This window comes from Nipponia nippon, unplaced genomic scaffold (assembly GCF_047370975.1).
Source record: "Nipponia nippon isolate SJK-2023a ecotype South Korea unplaced genomic scaffold, ASM4737097v1 scaffold_1, whole genome shotgun sequence".
Classification (NCBI taxonomy): domain Eukaryota; kingdom Metazoa; phylum Chordata; class Aves; order Pelecaniformes; family Threskiornithidae; genus Nipponia; species Nipponia nippon.
This window is the reverse complement of record NW_028262290.1, coordinates 133,769,957-133,797,505: the sequence shown is the minus strand read 5'-3', so window position 1 is coordinate 133,797,505 and position 27,549 is coordinate 133,769,957. Positions and strand designations below refer to the sequence as shown.

Sequence of the window (27,549 nt, the reverse complement as noted above, 5' to 3'; positions counted from 1 at the left end):
CACAGAGAAAGAAAAAAAAAGTTGTCTAAATCTAACCTCCTAGATTTGCCTATAACAGGTTTTCTTTCAATGATGGTTAATTTTTTATCAGAGGACTGTCCAGGGTCAGCAGTATAACATCCACTGAAGTATGGGACCTCCCTTTTGCAATAATGCTTTTTATTCTTTTTTCAAGCTTAACATTGTGCCAGAAACAAATCTTGTTAAAGAATTCTCATACTGGGGGGACGGGGGATGAAATTCCTTGCATTGGAGAGAGACTAGCAGCTCCATGGCCAGCAGTTTTAATAACAAGAGATGGTTTCTTGCAGCTGGTCAGAGGTTTGGAATGTGAAAAGTTTTCCAGGAGAGGTGGGTAGATTGCAGGTGAAGTGGCCAAATGGGGAGAATAATCATGAATTACTTTTTGGTACTGCAGATTATCAGATCTTTCCACAATTTTCTTCTGTAAACAGCCACTAGAGCTATAACTGATCATTTGATCAATGCATCCATCTATTGCAATTCATCCCCTTGTGTTGTACTGTGAAAATGACAATAAGAGAAGCAGAAATCTACTTTTAATGGGAGTAAGTTTCATCTCCTTGCCTCGGTCTGTCACTAAAAATAGTGATTGTTTTCCTGCCTGTTTGACCTGCTGCTGTGTGAAGAAATCTTGAAGTCATTTCTCAGCCATATTTTTTTGTCTAGTTGATAGGCAAAAAAACCCACAAAAGCAAAGAAGAGCAGGCTTTTATGATAATGTCATCATCGGCTCCCAGCTTCAAACACTTCTGCGGCTTTTGAATTGTCATTTATAACTTGGAACTGAACCGACCCATAATTCCCTTGATGCATTTAGAGAAATTGATAACAGACTGCTTCTTTTATGGCTCAGAGGAGGCAACTCCAATCACATCACTATTGGCAGTCAATATTATTTTCTGACATGGTTGTAAAAGTATAAAGGGGCTTATGGCATTTGTTTAGATGAGGAATGGGCTCTCAAGCTGTGCTGGGGTTTATGGGTCCAGATTACCGAGAAGCAAAGGGAATATGATGTTTGCAAACAGGATATGATTTTATTTAAGTTTGGGTTTCATACGTTGTTCCCTGGGGATTGTCCTGCAGACAGAAGAGAATTTCACTTTTATCATATGAAATTGGGCAGTTATCCAATCCCCCCTGCTGTCCCCCCACCCTCAAAAGACACTGCTCCAAACCTGTAATGTGTAAAGTCAGATCTTTAAATTGCGAGAGGAGGAGTTGGGGGAGAACACCACCCTGCAAGAAATCAGCCTTTAGCAGAATAAATGTTTAGTGAGCTGAACAGAGTGGTTCATGGGCTAAATATTGAGCCATCTGAATGGCTAAGAATGGCTTGTACATATTACAGAAAGTCCGTTGCGTTTACTCTAATTTTGCTGTTATGGCAGTAAAACAGAGATGAGATTTTCTGCTGGGATAAGCTGGTCCTGTTTCATTAACTGCTGGCCTTGTTTCGTTAACTGAAGTGTAGCTTAGATCTTTCATATCAGAAAAGAATTTGCCCTGTAACTATTAAGAAAAGAAATGTAAAGCTATAAAATCTCTCTACATTTTTACAAAACTTACAAAATATTCATATTTTCTGAATGTTGAATTTCTTCCTGGCATTCCTTGCTGTAGTAGCTGGACAATACTACTTTTTGACCTGACCACACAGGAAGAAAAGCAATAAGAAAGGCAAGATTTCACTAGTATACAACTTTAGTAAGTCATCCAGGCAACAAATTGTTTTCTGCTGCTTCTCATTCTTCCCTTGATCTTCTCAGTCTGGGCCCAGGAAGAATTTTCAGCCTTTACACATTATGACTCTTAATTCTTCTTATTTGTTTAAGAGTTAATGGTACCAACCTGGCTCCATTTCCATGGTATAATAGTATAAAAATTAAGAAAGTATTAGTGATGACATTGTCTCCTTGTAGCAGATTTTAGGCTCCAGCCAGCTTAGGGGTCTCTCCTTATATCTGCATGCAAATCTGGCTGTAAAGAAATCAGACTGCCTACGGTTTGGGCACTCAAATTAAACATCGCCTCCACACAGCTGTTAGAATTAACTTCTGTCCTTCCCCTATATCCCAGGCTGTACCAAAACAGGTATAGTCCTTTCATAATATCAACCAAAAAATATGTCTGTTTCCTGGTTTGGGGAAAGCAATCTGTTATTCCTAGAAGCTCATCTACTCAATATGATGTCTTCCCTTGTGAAATCATTAATATACCATGCTGCCAATATATTCACCTATTAATTTAAACTAATTACCCAAGTTTCCTTATTAACCTACTGAAATTTACCAGTTATAACATTTTGGAGCAGGCTGCAGGAGACTTTTGGGAATAAAGGACTTGTTTACCTCCTAAGCCTCTCTGGCAGCTACACCATCCCTAAAGAAATTCTGAGATTTAATCAAAACAACCTAACAGGCACATTATACTCTAATGCATACATTTTGCATGACTATTTAGGACCCACACTTACATGGCATTGACTGTGTGATATTTTCTGCAGAGGTCATCAAAATATGTAATCAAAAAGGCCATCCTGGTACCACCCCAAGGCACAACTTAAGGTCAGTGGGGATGGGACCGGAGGGAGAGCTGGAGGTTTGTCATCCCAGAGCATTCAAGGGTCTGCATGCTCAATCACTTAGTGCAGTTCCAGATAAAACTATTTAGGCTGTCCACAGGATTAGGGAATGAGGGTGTAATGTACTCCCAGCTGCGCTGGTGAATGCACTTTTTAGGTGGTATACCCCATCAATTCTGGCAATTCACGAGAGTCAGCTGTTTCAGTGGTCTATGTTTTGTAGGAAGAACCCAATTGACATTACACGTTAGTCAAGCTCTCTTACATATAGAGAACTGTAGGCTTTCTAGCTGACAAGCTCACAGCTTCCTTGAGTGGGCAAACTGAAGAAGAAATAGGGAAATGAGACAAAACCTGCACATTTACTTACTTTCAGTTCACAATAACAACAGTTTTCTGCACACTCACTTGTCTAACTTCACTTACCTAATTTTAGACAAATTACTGAAACAGCCAAAGCAGGACCCTGACCACCCTTGCTTGCCTATATAACCATTAGAGAGCCATGTGCATCACTTGAGCAGGAGTCAGTCCACCTAAGATCAGAAGAACTGACTGGAGGTGCTTGATTTCCTTCATTGACAGGGACTTGAAGCAACTAAGTTCCTAATTTTAGGCACATTCATTTTAGAAAAAAAAAGTTAACAAGCGTGATAACATGAATCTGGATGATCAGAGCAGGAAACAGACATTCTTCCTTTACTGACGTACAGAGACTTCATCTCTGGATCTGGAAAGTCCAATGGTGTCTCATCTCTGGATAGGGAGGGGACGTTGCATTTAACGTATCCATACCATGGCCACAAAAAAAGGAAAAAAATCTCTTCACACAAAAGGGCAGATATTTTGTCCCATTCTTGTCCTTTCATGGCACTGAGGTGGTCCTGTGCGATCCACCACAGAGCTTGATATTTAGACCAATGAGAGGTGAAACTGTTCAACTGAGAGACATAGTTCCTTGGCATCGCTGAAGGCACAACAGAATATTTTAGAATAGTCCCAGACTGCTTTTAGTCGCAGCAGGCAAGGACAGAAAACTCAGGAGTGGTAATCTGCCAACTCAACAAATAGAGAATTTGGTCCCTCAGATAATTTTTTTTGCCCTTTTTAACAGAGGAACTTTTTTCCTTAGTACTAGAACAGATTAAAATTGTAAACAAAGATACAGCACATGAAACACAGAAAATTATTGTGAAGTTAATGAACTACCATAAAGTCAAATCTTTAAAGGTGCTACCTCATTTTGTGCATTTCCTAAAAACTACTAAAAGCCAGCATTATGCAAAGAAGCCTTCTTGTTTGCCAGAATATGAAACATTTTATATATATATACACACATGTTAAATGTAAATAGAGAAATAGTACCATATACAATTTTCTAATACTATTCATTCTCCTCAGACTTAATCACACACGCACATATGGATTTGATGGGAATTCTGTAACTAAAGCCGAATTCACATTTGCACTTTAAAAACACATCATGTGTTTATTGATAGAATTTAGCCCCCAAGATGGACAGAAAAGCTCTCCGAAGAGGAAATGTTCACATGTTGTTTGTCTGAATAAACACCAGGTTCTAGCATAGCTCCATGGTGGCCTCTAACATAAAGATCATCTACATCCAAGAAGAAAGCTGAAATGCTTTGTATTGCTAAAATGTGTTCAGCAGCAAATGATGAAACTTTTAAAAAATAAGGCTTGAATTCTGCACATAAAAGTTGTATTTTCTGTAACTGTATGCATTACAACCAACTACACATTGTTTTATCTATTTGCCCATGAACTCCTGGAAACTGCATGATCAAACATAAGAAGGCAGTTGCACAAGCATTTTCACACACTAATCCATTAAATACTAAAACAAATGTCAAGTTAAATTAATAGAGTACTCAGGGCTAGGTCTGAAAGTGCAGTAACATTTTTACAAGCATCTGGTGATATATGCCACATATCTGAGACTTGAATCTGGGCCTAAGTGTTTTATTTATGAGTTTTTTCTAAAAACAAGTTCTAATCCACATATAATCCATGCTATCCTCCCTCCAGCCCCCCTACCAATGATCCACACACCACTGTTTCACTAAGGTTTTGAGATCCTTTAGGGTGTCTAATGTACGCTTTATGAGACCTGGAGATTCTGAATGCCTGCCATAAAAGTTAGTTTAAGAGAGTAACCAAATCAAACTATTTCTTCTGAAGATATTATCGTATTCAGGCTTTAGCTTGACATAGCTTGATTCTTTCCTGATTCTTCTTTTGAATACAAAGCTATTAATTTTTAGTACAGACCTCACTTATTTATTTGCATTTTTACAAACCTTCAGGTGAATTCTGTTTGTGCAGAGGTAGGGGTGCTGCATTTTTATCAGTGGCTGACTACCACCATCAGTAACTCCACTAGGCATTCAATTATTAATTTTTGCTTAAAATTTTTTTACTGAGTATTTTCTGAAAATTGGTTTTGATTTATAATAACTTTACAGGTTAGATCACGATTGGCAGGTAAAACTTGAAAGATGTTAAATATTCTACATACAGTGGGTACATGTACTGTCCACATTCCTTGTTCTTGCCTGGAAAAAGGCTTTTGGGGTCAGAATTAATAGCCTCTAAAATTCTTTTTAGGAGTCCATTTTCATGAGTATTATTGCTGATAAATTCTCCTGCTGGAATTATTCAAACACAACAGAGAAGCCAATGCAAGCCCAAGTGAATTTCATGTTTTTTGTTTAAGCAATGATTTGTGATGATCTTTTGAACTATTCATCCCGCTGGAGCCTAAAGATCACATCCCCTTCACAATTTATTTGTAAACCACACTGGTAGGCAAGAAAGTATGAAAAGCTGATATTCTGGGTACTCTCTATGGCAGGCATTTTAGATTAAAGCAGCTGGAAGCGCCTTTGACAGAACAAATCTCTGATACAGCTGTAAAATAGCAGTAAAAATAAAGGAAGTTCATTGTACATATTTTTCCTAAAGTAGCCCGCTTTTACACACTTCCTGTACATGGGATTTATGGAAGAGACGTCAGCCAAGCAAACTTTTTCTCCTGTGTTCCTTAACAAGAGACATGGCTGACAGGCCATTCATTAGAGGTTGTTCCTTGGAGATGATGTGCACACCTTCACTTCTTTAGTCATGGTGAGATGAAACAGCAGCTGAGAAGCACGTTGAGGACCTTTTGTTTCTTAGTGGAAATCACAGAGGTGATGAATGATCACCAGGACATCTGTAGGAGCGGGAGATGAGAGCTAAGAGCGTGGCACCTGGGAAGCTGCACTGCTCATGGTCAGGAGCAAAGCATTACAAACTTATGCGCTAGCGTTTGCTGGCACCAACTGTCTCCAAGAATGACAGACTCCTTGCTGGAAGTGATAGCAAAATGCCACACACAATTTTTAGATGTTGCAACACTTCAGGAAAATATTTAATTTCTATTTTCATGCCAGAGAACTAAAAAAAAAACAGTGATGGAAACATGTTTGCTCTGGCATAAATGGAAGAGTTTGAGACTCTGAATGCTTTTAAAGCTAAAGCACAAGAATTTGCTCTGCAATACACAAGTTTTATTAAATTGCAGTATCACTAAGGAGGTCTGTACTCTCCTATATTATTTCTCACAGATTTCTTAACCAGTTTGTTTACTGCATATAGCTACACTGTTGTTAGCTGACTAGATTTTATTTACTTCTCAGTTTTATAACCACTTATATCAAAGGACAGCATTTGTTTTATGTAGCATTTTTTCCAGATTTATGTTGAAATGTATCCATCTGAAATGCATACTGGATTAACTTCCATCCAAGAACAGCTGAGCCCAAACCTCTGCTCTTTAAAGAAAGGGCAAAGAATCCTTTTAAACTACTGTAAAGAACTGCTACTTTTTAGCTTGTTGTCCAGGATATTGGACACATAGAATACAATCACTGCTATCAAAGGATGATTGCAGATCAAAATTTCCATGAACAGGTAGATGACAGATTGCATTTTTTAACTGTTCTCAGAGAATAAGTAGAGTATCTCTGGTAGGGACACGTGGTAACTCTAGGAGGACTGTTTTTGATTTTTATGATGGCAACAGTTGTGCAGAGAATCCAGAGCAGGATGAGAGATTCAGTATATTTTTAATTCCCTTTACGAGTGAAATCAGAATTCCACTGTGGAAGCTGGATTTATGTTAAATAGCAAATTGTGTGTACATGTGTGTGTGTATGTGTGAGAGAGAGAGAGGGTAAGCTCTAGGATGCTTTGTCAGAATCCATCCCAAAGCAATAGCTTGGGCTCTCTTTTATATTGCCATATAGTTATCAGTGGATGTGTATTTAAGGCAACTTCAGAATTTACAGTAATTATTTAAGAAAGTGAAATAACTCACACAGATTAATACGCCATGCAGGGTGTGAAAAATGGAAGGATGTTTCAGACTGTGAGCAGCATCTCTGGTCAGCAGAACTGTGATCCAGTGACCATTAGGCAGATCCCAGGAGGTTTCCGGAGGAAGGAGGACTGAAACAGAGGAGGAGTGAAGAGGTTCTCTAGCAGGGGAAGGGACAGGTAAAACAAAAGGCAGTTATAAATATCTTTTTAAAATGCTTTAGAATTGTTATTCATGCTACCTTTTTGCCTCTCTGAGGTAGGTTCCAGATAAATGCAAATAGCAGGACAAGTAACATTTCCAGTTTCAGCAACTGCAGTGATTTCAGAAAGGCCTTTAAGTAAACAATCTCTCTCTCAGATGTATTTCCATATCCTTCCTCTCCACCTGCACATACATGTGCCACAACCTGAGCACGGTATAAGGAGTTGGTAACTTTCAAACTTTATAGTCTGTCTTCCTTAACACAAAATATTCCAGCCATGAGGGGTTACAGTATAAGCTTTCTGTCTGCTGAAACGTGTCTGCTGCAAGACTTCTTGTTTCTTAGCTTGTTTTCAGTATGCTTAAAGTCTTCATTTGGAAAGTCAAGTTATCACATAGATATTTCTTGCAGGAAGCATTCATATCAAGTTCTTTCTGTAGTGCAAAGCGGGGAATTTCTGCACACAGGGCTTGAAACATTAGTTGCATTCAGTCAGGAAAAGCTACCTACATTTCTTTTCACTTAAGTCATTCCCTTCCTCTTTAATGCCTCCACATCCACTTCAGGGACAGGTAGCTTAATTTCTATCATCTGTAGCTTTACAGAGTATTAGCTTTGCTACACATGCCAATGATTGAGCTATACTAGATGTGCTTGAAAAAGCCTACAACCTACAGTGCTCATTCAGGAAACTTGGAGTGAAGTAAATCCATATGTGTGTTAGAAAGTCAGTGTTCAGATAGGGCTCGTGTTTTCTGGCTCTTGGCGCTATCGTGCACAATCCGTCTTTGAAGAGCTGAAGCAGTGATAGGATTTTTGATAATGAAATGTGTAGTATGCTCATAGTTTAACGCTGACATTTTGATGCTTTAAAAAATGTTCTTTTTCATTTGGTTAGACATTTAGAACATTTTCCTACCCTGACAATTTTTTTAAAGGACATTTAAATGAAAATAATATATATAATTAAGCAGAAAAAAAGGGGCTAAGATTCTGTGTTAGAATTAAGCTACAAATGCTGTATTGTCTGTAAATTTTGTTTAACATTCTCTGAAAAAATTCCTAATCAAGATAGGTTTTTACTGAATTCTTCGGCTGCTCCAAAGCACTTGCAGAACAAAAATAACCTCTTATAAAATTCCATCTGACTTTTTCATAGTCTGTGATTCAGAAAGCATCACATTTGTCACAAATTCATGCATACTCAGCATCTAGACAGACTGTCAGATATATGTGATATATACATGAACTAGAACGAGAAACCACAATGTCTAATCCTATTCCTTTTACTTGTATAAAATCCAACCATTTTATCTCACAGGAATAAAGAAAAGCATATCTAGTAGGATTTTACATAGCTGCATTTCATATACAGCTTGACAACTGGGCCAGCTAGTAGCTGTAATTTTAATGGGTTTGCCATTTATATCACTGTATTTCAACAGCAATTTACAAAGTAAACACTGAGTAACACTAAAAGAAAATCTCTGTTTAAACACCTGAAACATTTAAGGCAATACATAGAACTAATAGAGTTACAAAACGGAGTGAGATGGCATTTTCCAGTCATTACAGCTAAAGCATCGGCTGCGTGATGAAAGTTTTTCTAGGTTGTTCTTCATGAGGTGTTCCTCAGAAATTCAGTCATAATTTTGCATGAATATGAAATAGAATTTGACATCTAAGTTTATAATACCATGCCTTTTCAGGGTAATTATTCATATGTTTATGTTAGTTTTCTTGTGTTATAAAAACAGCGCACTAAGGTATGCAGCTTCAGTTGGCTACCCCTGGCTTTGAGAGTTTACCATTTGTTACATGTACCATGCCCAAGAGATCAGCTAAAATATCCTGAATTTCCTGTGTACATTTAGGTGATCATTTTTGAAAATTCCTTGGGAAACGATGTTTTGTTTCCTGATTGCCCATTTTTACTTCCAGTCCAGGTAAAATTAGGTAGCAGTCATTCAAGTGGTCTGAGGGAAATTTTTCAGTGGAAGATAATTGGTCTTATTGTCCCAGTTCAGTCTCCTCACACTCAGTTGAAAGCAGAAAATGATAAATGCCGTATCCTGGGCAATACTCAGCGTTCGGTGGTTGGAGAGACTGCCGTCTCATGTGTCAGAGCAGACAACTGTCTTGAAGGGTGGGTACTCTCAAGCTGTGGTTACAATTTTAACTTAATCGGCCTTCCTGGAAATGAATCATAGTCCCTTTGAGGATGCAGGCTCCTGCTCATGCCCTGGTGTACCGAGCAGCTGCCATTGAATCATTTCCATCAGCCACTCCTTCATCTTAACCTTAATTTGCTAGCCATAAAAATGGTAAGAAAGTGCTCCCTCCCAGCTGTCTTGCTGATATTTCTTTATTTAAAGTACTGCACAGTATTTTTCAAACTTTATTATGGTTTGATTAAATTGATTTAACCAATGACCTCAACTTATTTATCTCCTTATTTGTTTTAAAGATGAAAATTGATTCACAGTTGCTTTAAAGCAATAAAGAGGCAACCTGAAGCTCTGTCTAATGTTACATATGTCTTTTTTTTTTTTTTACTACTTGGTTTCTTTATTTCTTGTTGCAATTTTCTTAGTTACCTATTGATTTCTGTGCGTCTTTGGGAAAGCTACTTAATTTCTTTAAATCTCAAGCTACCAATCTGCAAAACAAATATGATAAATCATCCCGCATCAAGCTGATGATGCTTAATTGTGTTTGTACAACATTTTGAGTTTCTCAGATGAAAACACAGCGTGCTGTTATTACTGTTATTCTAAACTTTGCAAGCAAAATCCAGTCTTCTTATTCAGGTCTACTGTGAATACGAACTATTTTCATTAGTTCTGCTGCGTGCACTCAAAACTGATCGAAATGATAGAAAACTCAGGTCCAGTACCCTGAAAAATAAGATCACTTTACTAGCTTGAAATATAATATTATTGTAACAGTAATGGCGAAGACATTTGACAGGTGTAGAGAAGATCAAGCTTCTTTCTGTTTCAAATGACTAATCAGAGAAATTCCTCAGAACCTCCAGAGTCGAGTAGCAGTTGCATCCATTTTCAATTACTTGATTTCTTTCTTTCTTTCCTTCTTTTTTCCTTTCCTTTTTTTTTTTTTAAGAAATTAGGAACAGAAACTTCTGATTCAAACTGAAAACATGTCTCAGTGTGCTTGGAAGTTATCCAAATAGCATCTGCCACAGTATTTTGTCTATCCCTAAACGTTTTTCTTTTCATGATAAATTTGTACAGTATGATACAATTAAATGCACTTCCCATGGAGCATCGAGGAAGTCTGGCTGTCTCTTTGGATGACTTTTTCAGACTATTTCACACCATCATGTCTGCTTGGCATAATAGCATGTAAGGGATATACAACATTTCACCTATATTTTTTGGTATGTTTCTGCAAATAAATAGTCACTAAAAATAGATTTCAAAAGCAAAATTTTAGCATACCGATTAAAGCTGTAGAGCAGTGCTGCTTAGCTGTCTTTATAATATTTCCTTTATAATATTTTATCCTTATATTTTGTATAATATTCATGTAATGTTTTACGTGTCACACTTGCTCATTTAGAAGGCACAAAAGATAATTTTCTCTGCTTTAAATAACCACGTTCATCTGTTACAAAGTGGGACTTAAAGCCTTTCAGCCAAAACTTATTAGTTCATCAAAACTGAAGGTACAGCAAGAGTCGCACTTTATTTTATTTAATTTCATTTTCTGTCCATGGCAATAGTGACTACTGAAATTAATCCAAACAATTAATCTTTCTGATTTCAGTCACTTAAAAATTACTCCTGCCTGGGTAGGGAACACGAGTGCTTACTGCTCTATTTTTTTTTTAAAAAGGGGTAATGACCTGAGCTACCGGTGAGTTTTGGTGGCACAGGTTGCCTGTGACAGCTGCTGGAGCCAGCGGTGGCGGTCCCCACCGGACGCTTTGTCCAAGCACTGGCAGGTCCCCGTCCCCCCGCCGGCGTCAGGACCCAGCGCACGGCATCTGGCGGCCATCGAGCAGGCCCGGCCCGGCCGATGTAACACTGTTTGTAATGAGAAATCTAAACAGGGAATGGCAGCGAGGCATGACAGGAATGTGTTTCCATTGGAGAAGCCCGTGCAGAGAAAAAGCATAAGCAAAGCCATGTCCAGAAGGCCTTTCAGCTGGCCAGGGCGGAAGACTGATGTTATTGTACACGGGCTGTCACGCTGCCAGCCCTCCCTCACGGGTTTGTTTTCTCTCATGCTCTCCCTCTCCCTCTCCCTCTCCCTCTCTCCCCTGCCTTCCTCCCGGGGCCGGCTGTTTGCTCAGGTGGACAGTGACACCGTTTGGAACGAGCTGCACTCGGCCGGGGCGGCACGCATGGCGGTGGGCTGTGTCATCGAGCTGGCGGCCCGCGTGGCCTCCCGGGAGCTGAAGGTGAGGTCCGGGCCGCGCGGTGGGTGGGAGAGCCGGGCGGTGGAGGGCGAGGGGGGGGCTGGAGGGAGGCGTTGTTCAACCGCTCTGCTCCGGGGAGGGTGGCAGGAGGAGGGCCGGGAGGACGGCCACGAAGGTGTGGCAGCCCGGGTGGCTCTTCCAGGCCTCACTGGGGCCCGTCTTGCCGTCGATCGCTGAAGCGGTGGTGGGTACTTGCAGCGCAGGGTTGCTACGGCCTGAGGTGAAGTTACTCATAGCGTGCACATCTCTGGCAAGTGACTGTGGCACTGCCTTTGAAGTGGATTTTTAATTTTTTTTATTTTTTAATATGGTTGTTTAGCCATGTGCGTAACCTCAGGATACCACCCAGAGAGAGGGGAGGCGAACGGCAGGCATGCAGGCTAGGGGGAAGAAGGAGGCGGCTGGTGAGGAGAGCGATGACCCAGGAGGTGCCTTTCCGCCAGGCTGGCTGCCCTGCCTGCCTCTCCCTGGCCCCCTTTCCTTTCCTATCTCCGGGCTGCGCGATCTGCAAGGCATGATGTACAAAACCCAAATTATCCCCAGTCTAAACAATTTATAAAAGCTCCAGACCTGACGGACTTTGACATTTTATTTGGTATTTTAACAGCCCTATTTAAAGGTACACCATATGCAGCCGGAGTGCAAGCTTGCCCCAATAAACATCGTTGGAGCTAATACGTCTCCTTAATGAAACTGTTTATTCCCTTTCCAGTCCAAATACTAATGGATTCAGTCCTGTTTCCAAAATCAAGATAGAAAGAAATATTTTAGGATTAGCATTGTATGATCATTTTTAAAATTCCATATTGTATTTGAACTTGAGAATTTTCTCCCTGTCTATTGTCTTCTTTCAGTCAAAATATGTTAGCTGCACATTTGGGAAGGGGTACATATGTTTATGTGTACAAATACACAGATATAGAATATATAGGTACATAAATGACAGTGTTCTCAGGTGAAATGCAGCACGATAGCTCTGAACCAATTGAATGAAGTTACTAAACTTTCATATTCAGACACTGACATCATTAGCCAGGTACTACGCAAAATGTACAAATTTTGAAATCTCAGATCAAGATCAAGGACAGGGTGCATCACATGGGATCCTGTTGTGCATCCTTTCTGATGGGTACTTCATCCCCATTAAGCTTTTTAGGCAGGATTCAATACACAACTCACTGTGCATTATTCCCACCCAACAGGACTAGTGAAAGTGAAGAAGGATTTTTTAGCTAGTTTTTACATTTGGCGACTGCAGGACATATGTCGGTCTCTAAGGCAATATAAAAACAAGTTTTGAGAGGCATAATGAGATGTGTCCTCTGTGCAGTTGACATGAGCAGGGTCTGCTGCAGAACCTTTACCGCTTACCTCTGTACATTTGTGGTTTCTTTCCACAGTGTGAATGCTCTTGGTTGTTTACGTGTATGTGATGAACAGTTGAAAAGAATCAAACATCAGCCAGTGTGAGACCTTGGTTGCTACTGGAGTTGCAACAGTCTGTAAACAAATATTTTAAATTTAGTACTAGTTTGGAGTTTACTGTAAAATTATTACTGATCCTAAATAGAGTCTTTGTCTACAGTGCAGAGAATTGAAGCAGTCTCATGCAACCTCCAGTTGAGACATAGGAAAGATAATTGTTCAATAGACGTGCCAAGTAGTTGGTTTATACCAAATCATCAAGAAAATAGGAATGGAAAGGATTTTCTGTGAAAGAGCTGGGAATACTCACGCTGTTCCTGATAGGTGTTTATCTAACCTGCTCCTACACTTCCAGCATGAAGCCCAATGACTTACATGCCACCATGCCAACTGTATGAACTAACAATCCGCATGTGGTATTTATAATTTAAGGTTATGGAAAGGTTATTAAGACCTGACTGACAGAAGAAAAGCATGCTAGCAGAAGTTCGGGAAATACACCAGTCCTGACATTAACTGTTTTGGCAGAGTCCTCCTGTGTTTGCTTTGTCACTGCATCCATACAAACCTGGGTTTTGCTGGCAAGTTGCCATATGGTAAATGACATTAGGGGGATTTTTGCAGTCTATTCTGGCATTTTCTACATGGTGTTCAGGATGAGATTTTAGGTAGCTGTAAGATTTTAGCCCCACAGATCTGTATGTTCCAATCTACGTTTATGACTTTACATCTTGCTGCCATTTTTCCTCTAGAAACATACGTGTTGCATTCATCAGCTGTTTCTAGTATGGGGAAAATGCCAATTTTATAGTGTACTTGTGAAGATCTGAGAGGAAGTAAGTGAAGCTGACCGCTTCCATGTGCATTCATTGAGCAAGTATGCATGTGAAACAACCATTTGGGGCCTGTACTGTGAACACTGAGTGGGAGGATTAAGCTCTGATGGCAATCTGGAATGATCTGCTGCAGCTTCAGAATCTTTGGATGACAAAAAAATGCCTTCCAAGAATTGTGTGTAAGCTATAACAGCTCTGCAATGTGTAAACAGCAAGATGAGAGCAGTAGAGAAACATTCTGTAGTTTTTCCCTGGAAGTTTACCATTGTGGATTGCTATCAGATGGTGTGCTGTCAGTTTGGTGTCATCTTAAGAAAAAAGAGTAAATTATGAGACAGGACATACTGATTTGTTCTGTAATCCCACAGTTCTCTGAGAAGAGCTGCACGTCCTGAAGTTCACAGTGGCAGACTTAAAATACACAGCAAGGATTTCCCACAGGGCAGTGCTCCAGATTTCAGCAGAGGAGGCAGTGGATTATCTGCCCACTGCACTGGGGAATCACAGATGCCTTTTTCTGAAACAGCCACAGCAACACTAGGATAACCTCAGAGTAAAATCATCGTGCATAGACAAAGTCTGAGACAAAAAGCTTCAGGAACGAGAAACCGAAGTCATTCATTTAACAAGTGCTTTTCTGACGTGAGAATTACCAAGTTTGTTGGTGTAGTTGGGTATGAGCAGCCCAAATATTTCTTACAGCTTGATGAATAAATATATATATGTTTTAAAAAAGTCTAACATGGTTTTCCTAAAATTAAAATTAATATAAAAGTTTATTTTATGGACATGCATTCAATTGGACTCGATGATCTTAAGGGTCTTTTCCAACCTTAATGATTCTAATTAATTTAAAGAACTAATGAATTACAATACTGAAGATAAATGTCTTCATTGCCTAGCTAGAGAGTATAAACTAACAAACATAAACTGCCCTGTACTGACTGGCATCTGACATTTAGAGTCCATTTCAGGAAGAACAGGACATTTCAATTTCTATGCTTATTCCATGGTCTCTACTGATATCGCTTGCTATTGCATAACATGATAATAATAGGTTTGAACTATAGGTATGTGCTGCTAAGACAAGGGTTGAGACTACAGAATAAATTATGAAACTCTGCAGAACAATTGAGAGATTCACTACAGAGCTGGGCATGAGTCAAACTCATATGCAAGGCAAAAGGTTCTTTACTTTATTCCTAATTTCCTGAGACTATTAGTCCCACTTCATACACGTCTAGTCCGAGAACAGCAACATTTTGTTCATCTGATTTGGACAGTGTTCAAATACTGACCAGGAGTTAAGAGTTTTCTTCACTGTAGCTCAAACCCCTTGTGAGACATCAGGTTTCTTTGATCTCCTTGACTAATGGAGAAAGCATCAATATGACAGTGCTAAGGATGTAAAACAATAGGGTTTACTGAAATTCTACTGCTGCCGTAATAGTAAATTATTGTGGTTTTGTTTTTTTTAATCAAGACAAATTGTCCCGTCTCTGGGGAATCTTAATCTGGATGTTTTTTATTTGATTATATCAAGCAATCAAAATCAAGGATTTTTAGGGTTTGTTTAATAATATAATGAGCACTCACTGAGATCTATTCGATACACTTTTGAGATAATATTTAATAGAGAATAAAGAATCACACCACTGAAATATATAGTGTGATAAATGTGATGTTATACTGGGTCGAATGCAATTCTTTTCCTTTTTTCATGATGAACATCATCTTGGCAATATTACAATAGGAGATGAGCCTATGGATTGCATGAAGGTCACCCTTTTTTGAGCTTTTTATAATTAAGGAAAGCTGCTGATACATGCTGAGGTATTTATGTTATGTGAAATAGGTGCCACAGCTCTCCTGTCTAGCTTTCTTTCTGTGTCTATCTACCTTTGCTCCTTTCTCATTTCCCCAACAGATTTATGTAGATGGCTTTTAATAATCTGCTGGCTGACCACAGATCTTTAGAAGAGTGGAGTATGCAGAACTGGGTGAATATAATTCCACTGCAGTCGTTAGCTATATCCAATAAATAATTTTAACAGATAAGAGGAGTCTTATGATATATTCCTTGGAGCTCGGGGAATACAGGTAGTGCCCTGTATATGAGTTCTTGCATGCAGTATAGCTCATAAACTTGGAAATCATTGTCTCTAGCCTCTACCTAATGATCGCACCATCAGAAAGAGGGTCCTAACAGATCTGCATCTGCAGAGAGAGCATTTCTTTCCTAGAAGTGCCTCTTAAGGATCTCCTTCCTCTCTCGCATTTTCATAGGAAAATAGAGATGTGCTAGAAGCATGTTGCAAAAGGAAATGGTGCATGTGGAGGCTCAGGCTGTAACACACATCCTGTAGGACCCAAGGGCAGCTCTGCAACTCACAGTGTCCCAGCCACTGCTCTGTAATAATGAGGCAGGTTTCAGAAGCCTGTGGTCTAATGGCTTGGTGGCACTGGGAGGTTCTATCCTGCCCTGCCTTCCCATTTGTTTCCCAGCCCAGCCCGGCTGGTTCCCTTACAGTGACTCTGACATTCAGCTCAGTTCAGCTCCCCTCCCTGCCGGCGCACCACTTCACTCACAGGCAGCTAGGCACAGACTCTCCCCTTGTCTGCACCCGGCTATCCTGCGCAGCAGGCGCTTCCCTCCTGCTGCTGAACTGGACGAGTACAGAGGTCATCCAAACCCCACATTAGACAAGTCTTAGAGGAAAATAAAGGAGGGTTTCTGCATCTGTGGTCTCTCTTGAGTTTCAGATTTCATTATAACTCTTGGAGCTCGCAGAGAATCTTACCTTTAGGACTTAGCTTGCCAAATTACTGTTTTTTCTGAAAGAGTTTAGGTTGCTGATATTTCCATTTTGTTAACCGAATTATTCATGCTGATACTGCCACCTTTTTTGTTGCCATATGTTCGTTGTTTATTAAATGATTAATACTACTTTTAAGAAGTTGGAATTCAGATAGTTGATTATGGCAGTATGATAGTTTTGCAATAATTATACCTTGTTGAATAATGCCCTTCAAAATAGTATTTGTTCTTGTAATTGTTGTTCTGTTGTGTGCTGTTTTGTGGACTTTAAATGCATCTTAACTTCTTTTCTGATAACAAATTGTACATTTCTCTGGCTGTCCCTTAATATCTTACAATTGACTGGCAGTAAAAAAAATTGTACGAGGGAAAAATATAATTTAAAAAGAGCATGCCTAATAAGAACCTCTTTTTGCAATGGGAGATGATTTTCCATCATCATGGGCAACACAGTGCCTGAGCAGACCATGGAACTACTGAAAATCCAAAGGAACATTTCTGAAATGGTTTTCTTCAGCCTCAGATGACCCCATTCAGTAATATTATAAGCTGGAATTAATTATTTTAAGTACAGTACCCATAATAAGGATTACTGTCTAGTTTACTTTGCGTATCCTTTAAATATATCAACGTTGGCAATGGCAGCACTCTTTTCTGTGATAGAAACACGTAAGCGCCATATATTTTTAATTTGACACAGAAGAGATCTGCACAATAAACTATCAAGAGCTGGTAGGATTTGTATGGTTATTCCCTATTTTTTTAAAAAAATTGAATGAATTAAGAAGCATTTTTGCAAAAGAACACTCAAGAAAAAAGGCACATAAGTTAAAAGCATGGTCTGAAACTGTCTTCAACATCCACTTCAGCTGAATCGAGTGAAGCACAAGCCCTTTCTCTGCCTTATTGTATGTATGTGTGTGTGCCTTTGCACACACACACATGTGTAGAGTTGCCCTGTTGGTAGTTATGGGTCATTTAACAGAATGAAAGCAATTGAAATGAGTTTCCTCTGAATCAGAATCTGATACGTTTCTGGGATGATTCTTTCTGATATGTCAGGTTGAATCGATACCAAAATAAACCTCCTGCATTTGGTCATTGCTGCTCTGGTGTCCTTGTATAATCTGTGGATAGCTTATATTGAACTTGAAACTCTCATTCCAAATGAGCTTGGTTATTACTGTTCTCAAGGCCTTTGTCACACAGGGCTATGGAGGAATCATCATATGGTAAATTGTACTAATCTAGTGAATAAACAGAATTAGCTTAATCAACCCCCTCCCCCGCCAAGCTCTTAGTTTTCTAGTCTTAAAAGTATTCTGTATAAAAATCACTCAGTCATCTTTCACAGCTCTACTGCTATGTTTTCTTAGAACAAAAACTAAAATGTAGTATCTTTCTAAAGACAATAAACAAAAAGAGCTGGAAACAAATGTCTCCTTAGTCCCACAGTGTCCTCCCTCCAGTAAAGTTTCAGGCCGGCAAATTTCCATGCCTGTCTGAACAACACCAAACCCCACACAGCTCCTCTGGTTACCTACAAAAATCTCCTATCCTGGGAAGTGCCCTGTGCTCAGGTGCCCCCTGGACAGTACTCCTCCTTCAGGCTCTGCCCTACCCTTCTTTCTACCTCCCTGTTGCACCCTCTGCCCTATAACACTCTCTCTCTGCCTCAAAAAAACTTCTGAGTGATGTGTGGCAGCCACAAAAGGAGGCATTTTTTTCCACGCCCAGGCACAGCATTTTTAAGAATACATAGTGTGTAACAAGCACAGTAGCAAATGAATGCTTATTTTACTAGTGTTAGAGATATGACTGCTAAAAGCCATCAATCAAAGTTACCAATGAAGTCTTTTAGATAGCAGTTTGTATTCTTTGCTTTTACAAAGTTACAAACTTACAAAATTTTATATGGAACCATCTCTTAGATACTTTATCCCAGCAATTATCGTTATATTTATAGTTGAATGACTGTTATTATTTCATATAGCAGTACAAGTTTAATTATAAGTGTGGTTCATAGCTTATCTCCCTGACCGCTCCGTTCTTAAAATTCTTTGCCTGCTTTCTTTCCCAATGTAGTTAACACTAGTTGTGGCTAAACAGGCCATCACAGTTGTATATAAGGTAGTCTGCAAGCACCAAATTTTCCTGTATATTTTCTGGTGCTATCCTCTTAGACATTCAAGAAAGCAGACAAGGAACTCTCTGTTTCCATCACAGAGTTAAATGTTTAATGTCCCTTTCTGTGTTCTTGGCCTCTACTAGCTTCCTCTGCAAGACAAAATGGTATTCCCTCATGTCCATTACTGTTTTCTTGGCAAATCCACATGCTGCTAACACTGCTCTGTTAAATCATGGGTTCTTGTTCACTGCATTCGTAGACCCCCAGGGCCAGATACTGGCTCCTGCTCTGGCAGTATGAATAGCTTGTAAAATTGTCCTAAACAGGTACCTGAGGATTGCCTCGGCCTTACACCACTCACTCTTATGCTTACCCTCCCTGCTGGATGGCATAGCTGGGGATCACGTTACAACATAAGTGACATCGGTAAGAATATGGTTATCTTCTTCAGTGTACCAGTTGCAAGGGTATTGTTGTAGGCAGCCGAGACTTAAAGCAGCCCTGATGTTTGTTATTGTAGGAGTTAACTAAGCCAGAGATAGCAGTGTTAAAGATGGCACTAAGGCCAATTCAGGGGTTACACCCTGTCAGATACACTGTATGGAGCACCTTTTAAATATAAAGTTTTTTATATAACTTTATAAGGATACAAAGTTGTATAAAAATAAAACATAAGGAATATAAAATCTGACAGGATAAATCGATACATTTCTGCATAATGACTGAAGAAGTTTCTACAAAGAAATGAAGTATTAGCTTCAATGACTTGCTCCTCATTCTGAAGCCTGTGCACATTGAAGCAAAAGTAAAACCTTTCCATTAAAAACAAGTGAATGTCCAAGAATGCCATATTTAAGCACTGCTAATTTTAAAAGCTAAGGGCTAGATAGATTAAGAAATTTAGACATAGAAAATAGAAACTTTTAACACCTGACTAGGAGGATGTTGAGCTTCAAGTGTGGAATCCAGACCCTGAGTGAGGTACCTAGTCTCTATATGAAATACACAGAAGTTGAAAGAAGAGAAAGCTGTCCTTAACAATGCTCAAGCAGCACAACTTAGAGCTAGTTGCCAGCACTATGTCCAGATGGCTTTTGTATGTCTCCAGGGATAGAGACTCCACAACCTGCCTGGACAACCTGTTCTATTGCTCAGTCACCCTCACAGTAAAAGAGCATTTTCATATGTCCAGATGGAGCCTCCACTGTTTCAATTTGTGCCCATTGCCTCTTGAATAGTTGGGATAGATGGCATTGCTCTTTCATACAGAGGTTTACAGCTTAAAATACAAGAAGAGCTTCAATTTCTTATCTTTTCAACTGGAAGGAATCCATTTTTAAACTCCATATAAAACTGTATTATCTTGAATTTGAGATTCAGTGGTGGTGTTTTGTCCTCTATTGAAGGACTGCTACTCTGCAGGAAATAATTAAAAATTCAGAAGTTTCAGTAAGAGCTGAGGAAGAGCATGACTCTAGACCTATTGTTAGAAAAATCACTTAGACTGAAAAGATGTGTCTCAATATCTACTTTACAGACCACATAATCTGAATACACAAACAGGTATGGGAAGAAAATTTACAAAAAGACTAACATTTTTTCTTAGTTTTCATTAAAGATCCAACTAAGTGGGTCTGTCTGCAATGGATCTTCTTTGTAAACTGAGTTTGAGCAGAATTCTCTTTGTTCGTTGTTCAAATATGCACAAATTTTAGAATATCTCTATTCAGGCTTTACTCTTTATCCTCAAATTTAACTAAAGGTAATCATATAATGGCACAGACATGAATCCTTTTTCTAATGTTCATGTCTGTCAGTCAGTTTAATGTTCTGTCTACACATAAAGGTGTCTGTATCCTAGTATAAATAAGTCTCTGTACAAAAATGTTTTGAATTTATGTGTGTTGGCTTCATTTTCAACATATTGCTCTGTGTTAGTGTTTCTATGTTTAAAGCAGATTTCTGCCTTTCTGTCTACTGTTCTGAGCTCACTGTCTGGTATTTAAATATTGCCTAAATAAATGAATTCACGTTCCGTTGTGCTAATGTACACTGTGTTCATACAAAGTTTGAAAGCAGGAGAAATGAAGTGTTTTATCAGTTACACAAAAGTTGCTGTTAATACTGTATGGTAACTAGTTTTCAAGGTTTGGTAAAATTTGATTATATTATATGCTTTATTTTCAGTATAACATATGTATTGTATTTAAAAAAAAGAAAATTTCCCATGTGAATACTGAACTTCTTGTAGTGTAAAAACACATAAAAAATGGTCACAACGCTGATGTGAATGTTCTGCATGCTCATGGAGAACTGTAATAGTTAATTAAGTTCTGATAGCAGAAATTAGCTAGCTGTCACAAAACAGGGCTTCCAAACAGTCTTGTCAAAGTAAGGGAACAGAAAAGAGAAGCCTATACTGTAACCATCACGTTATCAAAAAGAGCAGCTTTGATTTTTTCTGTCTCTATATTGCCCCATGAAATCCTCCCGGAGATAATAATCTTAATTATATTGATCTTTTGGGAATGCTGATAAAGTTAGATGATAATGAGCTGGGAGCTGAGCAGGGGCAGCTGTAAGCCTTGCATGGACTTTTTCCAAATTCTTGCACATTTTGAGAGAGCAACATATAGGTAGCATGATGCTCTCTCTCTAGTAATACCCACTTCTCTGGGTCTTCTTTCACTTTGTTATCTGTACATTCTTCAGCATAAACATACTTTGTTTTTTCATAAATGCTACAAGAGAATTCTTCACGGAATTCCTCTCTAAGTCATATTTTGTGTGAAAAGGAAATGTTAAAACACCCTCCGAAGGATAAGGAATAGGGTTTTAGCTAAGAGTGTAAAGCTCGTTTGATTCTGAAGATTAGTGCAGTCCACAAAGCCTTTTTTTTTGATGGTGTGTTTGATCTATAGGCAATTTATATTCCACCTCCAGGAATGCCTGCCTAAATATGAACACATATATTTTTTCTGCCTTTAGTATTTTTTTGATTTGGTTGGTTGTTTGTGTTTGGTTTTTTGTTTTTTTTTAATGTGGACATTTAATGCAAAATAAGGCATGATGTCAAATCCCTCAGATTCTTTAAATGATGGCCAGAAGAACCACTTGTACAGATGTACTCTGTTTGCATTATAGTTTAAGTTTGCTGTAGTCTGATAGAACTTTGGCCAGGCTCCACAAAACTTTGCAGCTGGCTGCTTGGATTATGTTTAGCAGCAAATTATATGAGATAGCCTGGTAGTATTTGTCTATGAATTAATGCCAGTGAAACAACATAGGTAGGCAATTGCACAGGTACACACAAACACACATTCATAGGATTGTAAATAAACAGATTTCACAGGCACCAGTGTAACTCTATTAACTGCCATGTTGTTCCTCCTTATTTACAACCGTGTGAGTGAAAGTTTACTGACTATCATGTTTGTTTCAGATGAGTAAAGGCTGAAACATTAACTATCTTAAATATATCAAACTGGACTACTTTAATACTGATTATTGAAATATAGAAATATCCCATCCTTTTTCTTCCTGTCCCCTCCCCTCTGAAAATACAATGCTTGGTCTTGCAGCCATGCACATACACATAGTATTTGTGTGAGGCTGCTTGAAAATACAAGTTTGGCTGATATACTCATGCACAGATTATAATTTCTTACTTTTATGTATGTGTTAATTGTCATTAATTTGATGTCAAATATATAGCTGAATAAAAGAGACTAACTGTCTTGGGTAGTTGAAATAAAGAGTAAATTTGATGAAGTAATGGTGTTACTCCTGAGTCTGACTGTTGTAAGAGAAATGTTATATGATACACACCCTTATGAGACACTGCTTCTTGAATACATAATCTGACTTTCTGAACAGAGCTACCTTGCCAGTACTTCTGCATTTTCCCTTTACCTTACTCACACTGGAAGGAGGAAAACTTCATTTTTCTTTCACCTTCAGTGACTCTAGAGGCGAAAAATTCCTTGGTCATCACTGATCCTAGTGCTGTACTTTATGAAATTTATATACAATTCCAGAAAGTGTGCTAGAAATTGACTTTAGGGAATCTATTAAACTTGCGAGTGTGGCATGTTCCCAGGTTTAATTTATGGTTTGCAGAAATATGGGATATTCATTGTTGTCCTTTTTCTACTGTTAGGAATTACACATGTGTGTGTATGTGTCTGAATTTATCATTTAGTCCATACAGAAGGTAGGGTCAACATTGACTAACCGTGTAAAATATATACCTCAAGCTACTTTTATTTTGAAGCATCTCAAGCTGGAGCAATGTAAGATTACATGAACTTAGATCAAGAAGGGATCAGTGCTCTCTGCTTCCTTTAAAATGTGAATTCTAAACAGCAGAATTGATAGCAACAGCTTTCTCATCCTGCCTTTTTCTTCCTCTTTGGATCATGTTGTGTGTGTGTGTGTGTATGTGCATGTGTGTATTTATATAAGTTTGTATGCCACTGTTCTCAAATATATTATTTCTGGCAGTACTATGATAGGGTGATTGGATAGAAAAAGTGCTCAAGAGCCTCTAATAGATTTCAACCCAGTCTGCCTGCTGCTCTGTTTTGCACTGAGTCAAGTATTTTTTTAAGCTGATAATTGAAAACCTATCTTGTTCTTACAGAATGGTTTTGCTGTTGTAAGGCCCCCAGGCCATCATGCTGAAGAATCAACAGCCATGTAAGTACCAGGGAATATTGCCCATCTTGGAGCACTAAGGTTACTGGCAATCACCTGTGTTGTGCATGTCTCTGAAGAACTGTAATTGTTAGCAGATGACTGGAAAGGCTTTCTAGGTACTCCCAGAAGCAGATTTATGGCCTCAGAGATCATATAGCATTTTTTAAAATGCTCTGAACATTATTTATAGCTGTTTTCCTGACTGATTTGCTTTCTTATTTCTGTTCTTCTCTATTCCACAGGGGGTTCTGCTTTTTTAATTCGATTGCAATTACTGCCAAATACTTGAGAGACAAGCTAAATATAGGCAAGATATTGATTGTAGATCTGGTATGTATTCTTGGCAAACATCGCACTTTCAGTGCATCTAGATAAAAGATAATGAATTTGTATTTATATGTCAGACTTTCCTGTTTTTAATACCTACAAGTAATAAAGGTGTGCATTTCCGCTGATTTTGGGAACTCATTAAAGCCAGGATGGCAGTACTGAAGCCATAAACATCTATGTTTCACTTTAATGGTGTTAACTGCAATTTAATGAGAAGAAGGCACAGATCAGGGCAACTTTTATGGTCCTTAAATGAATTGATACTTCCACCGTTAAAATAACCCTACAGAACCCAAGTTTACTTTTCCCTACAGAATACAAACTTTAAATAGTCAGATGTGCTTTAAAGAATGTTGTTGCTCTGGTAACCAAATTGGCCACTTCCCCCAGCTAGCAATGATTCGACTTGTTGTGTAACTTCGATATTATTAAACAAATCAACAGGTCATTCCCTCTAAGAAGTTTTCAAGTCATGTATGCCAGCTTTTGATGGTTCCCTGAAGGAAAGCTACGTGATTAAAAATCCACTTCATTGGATTAGTCTTGTATTTTAATAGAAGGCATTCTTACACAATACATAATATGTTTAACAAATGGATTATTTAAATGCAGATGACATTTGGCATGTTGTCTATATTATTTTCATGAATAATGAATTGGAGCTCTGCCTTGCACTTAAAGGATCAGCCCAATGCACAGCCCAAGGAAAGTTGAATGCTGATTTATGAGCACCGTTTTTGTTTTCCTACAGTTCATGAGGAGGTGTAATAGGGTGTCTGACAAAGCATAGACAGGAAATGAACCCTGGCATCAAAACCTAACCTGTTACATCTGCACTTAATTAATTTTTGCAGGTGATAAAAGATTTAAAGACAAAATATGTTAAAGGGTTTTTGAAGTGCAGGGCTTAATAGTCTAAATCTTGTTCATATCTGCACTCATAATTAAATCTTATTGTGAAGTCATGGCCTTACCATCTAGCACTTTTGTTCAGTTAAACATGCGTACTGGCTGTTGAAGAGAAGCAGAGAAAGAGGGAGTGTGGGAGAAGGAATGGCAAGTGAAAAATGAGTGGTAGAATAAGTATATGTGTAGGTTAGATATTCTCAGAATGTTTTTCAAATATTTCTGAGAGTGTTCTACTATCTCTTAGGAACATAATTATAAACTACAAGAAACCAGTATTTTTGAAAAATTCACTTCCACTGTATGTTGTACCTGTTTGCTGACTTGAATCTTACAGTTCATTGAGTTTTACTGCTGTAAATGCTGGCCAAAAGTGAACTCTATGTTTATTCTTGTTTTTTAGTAAGAAAAGCCTATTCAAAGTTTGCATTTTGTGAATGTTTTTAAGTCTTTTTGACTGTAAGTGTTACATTCACCTTGTGGGGAAAAGAAATCACTTCCATTTGACCTACTCAGCCAATAAGCACTTAGGAATTCAGCTTCAATTTCGCAAGGCAAGGTTAAATGTGCAAATCATTACCTGTGCAAATGATTACCCGTGAAGCTGCCTATCCTTACCCAGGAAAGTAGATAGGGAATGCTCAGCCTCTCTCTGACTCTATCCCATTGGCCAGAATAACTCAGCTGGTGAAAAGGGAGAAATATATGGCTGATACAGATTACTTCATTCCTGGAGCAGTTGCAGTCCAGTCCCAAGCCTGCTTCATGGTCAGTGCAATGATGTCCAAAAATTCATACGGAAAATTTCTTATGTGTGCGAACTATGGATAAATCACAATCCAAACAGAAAGAATGAACAAGTTAATAGTGATGTCTTTATGTCCATCAACAGGGAGTTTTGGGCATCTGAAGGAAAGAATGGAATTACAGATGTTAGACTTGAAATTAACCTTTAAGGCTATATTTTGATAGTGACTAGCACAGCAGGACCCCATGCTAGTTGGCAGCTATACATCTTACTACAATGTAAATGTTAATAAGTAATATTAAACCCCACACATTAAACTGTACTCTAGTTACAAATTAAGTGTAGTCTTCATAGCTGCTACATGCATTCATATATAACTCTTAACTTCTTAATTTTTAATCTTTCCTTTATTTTTTTCTACACTAAAATAAAAGACCCCTCTGTCAGCTTTTCTTTCCTCATTCCACCATTTGAATAAATCTCCATTTTTGAACTGACTTATATACCCTGAATACTTTTGATCTACTAAGGGTAGAATATGAACACATTTCCCACATGGTAACATCCGCAGTCTTAAACAACACATTCCTTTGTCTAACCAGAGAAGTCACTGCTCTTCAAAACAGAGTAACCCTTGGTGGAATTGACGTTTAGACAAGAAAACTAGCTTTGAGATTTGAATAATCAAAAAAAAGAGCTCTGTATGCCCATTTAATATTTTTTCTTCTCATTTGAAAAATGTTACAGCAATAATATATGTAAAGCCCCAAACATGCATGGAAAAGAAAGACTAATTAAAATCACAAAATGAAGACCTATTATGTTTTTAGTCATAGTCTCTGCATATCTATCTATATGGCCAACATAGATTTTCAGGTTGTTGTTGCAAGCCTTGTTCCATCCATACTTGCATGTATGTTAGCATGATCTGCATCTGCTTTGGAATAAACCAATTAATTCTGTCTCAGCTGAAGACTGGATGGGATTCTGGGGTTAGTCTGCATGCCAGGTTTTACTTCATTTGCCAGTCAGAGCCCTCTAACACTATGCTGGCTGCCTTCAAATCTCCAACACCCTCACACCAGTGTATGCTCCCTTGCACCTTCAACACGTGTTACATTTAACCTTGGCATTAAGTCACAGTTGGACTACAACTTCATCCTCATGTTGTTTCAAGAACTTTCAACTGGGAAAATAAAAGTAACCATTATAATATTACCCCACAGGGGTCCCAGAGGAGGTCCAAGTCAAGCACAATGCAGTACAAGTAAGACTCAATCAATGTAGAGAGTCCTCAACAATGTGAGTGAAAGTCATGGTCTACATGAGCTGGCAAAGAGCGCAAGCAATGCGCAGTGCTTGCTGTGCCATTGGCAATGTACACCTAACTTGAACCTTCTAGTCTAGGCTTCCTGAGGAAAATGTGACCATTGTTTCTCTGACACTAAATTTGGTTCAGACCTCATAGCATTTGTAAAATAAGTACAGTCTGGGTGATAGTGTTGCCATTCAGAGTACTTTGTCTGTCCTCCTTCTGAATTCTCTCTTTAAATCACAAATTTCAAAAGGATGAATTAAAGGAGGAGAATCAATAATATCTATAATTTTTCAGCTTCTTACAAATGCCAGTGGAGAAACTTACAAAAAAGACTCCCATTTTCTTTTACTGAAAGGCAAGTGGATTTTCCATTTTCACTTGTGAAATTTCTTGTGTGCCTAACCACATAGTACAATAGTAGAACTGTGAAAACAAAACTAAAAAAGAGGAAAAGTCCACATCATCAGCCTTTGTTATATAGATATACTGTCAGCATTTCTTTTTCAGTATTTTATTTAATGACAGAATTTCTTTTCACTGATGTTATATAATGTTTGAAATATGAAGACTGGCCAAGGTCACTCCTTGATTGTGGAAGGCACCATCCTATCTGCCAGATGATTTAATAGCTAATGAGATCATATTCCTATGTCTTCAACTGTTGCCGTCATGATTTTGCAAAAATGAAGTATGAAGTCCTTTCC

At 38.5% G+C, this 27,549-nt stretch overlaps 1 protein-coding gene across 8 annotated transcripts in view; it reads left to right on the top strand.

The window, feature by feature from the left end:
* The window catches only part of HDAC9 (histone deacetylase 9), a 491,942-nt gene that overhangs the window by 364,215 nt on the left and 100,178 nt on the right, over positions 1-27,549 (top strand). For all 8 annotated transcript variants that reach the window (XM_087773643.1, XM_087773615.1, XM_087773600.1 and 5 more), the window contains 3 exons: positions 11,513-11,620; positions 23,488-23,543; positions 23,786-23,873. In XM_087773643.1, coding sequence (XP_087629769.1) covers positions 11,513-11,620; positions 23,488-23,543; positions 23,786-23,873 — 252 coding nt within the window. The remainder of the gene's footprint in view (positions 1-11,512; positions 11,621-23,487; positions 23,544-23,785; positions 23,874-27,549) is intronic.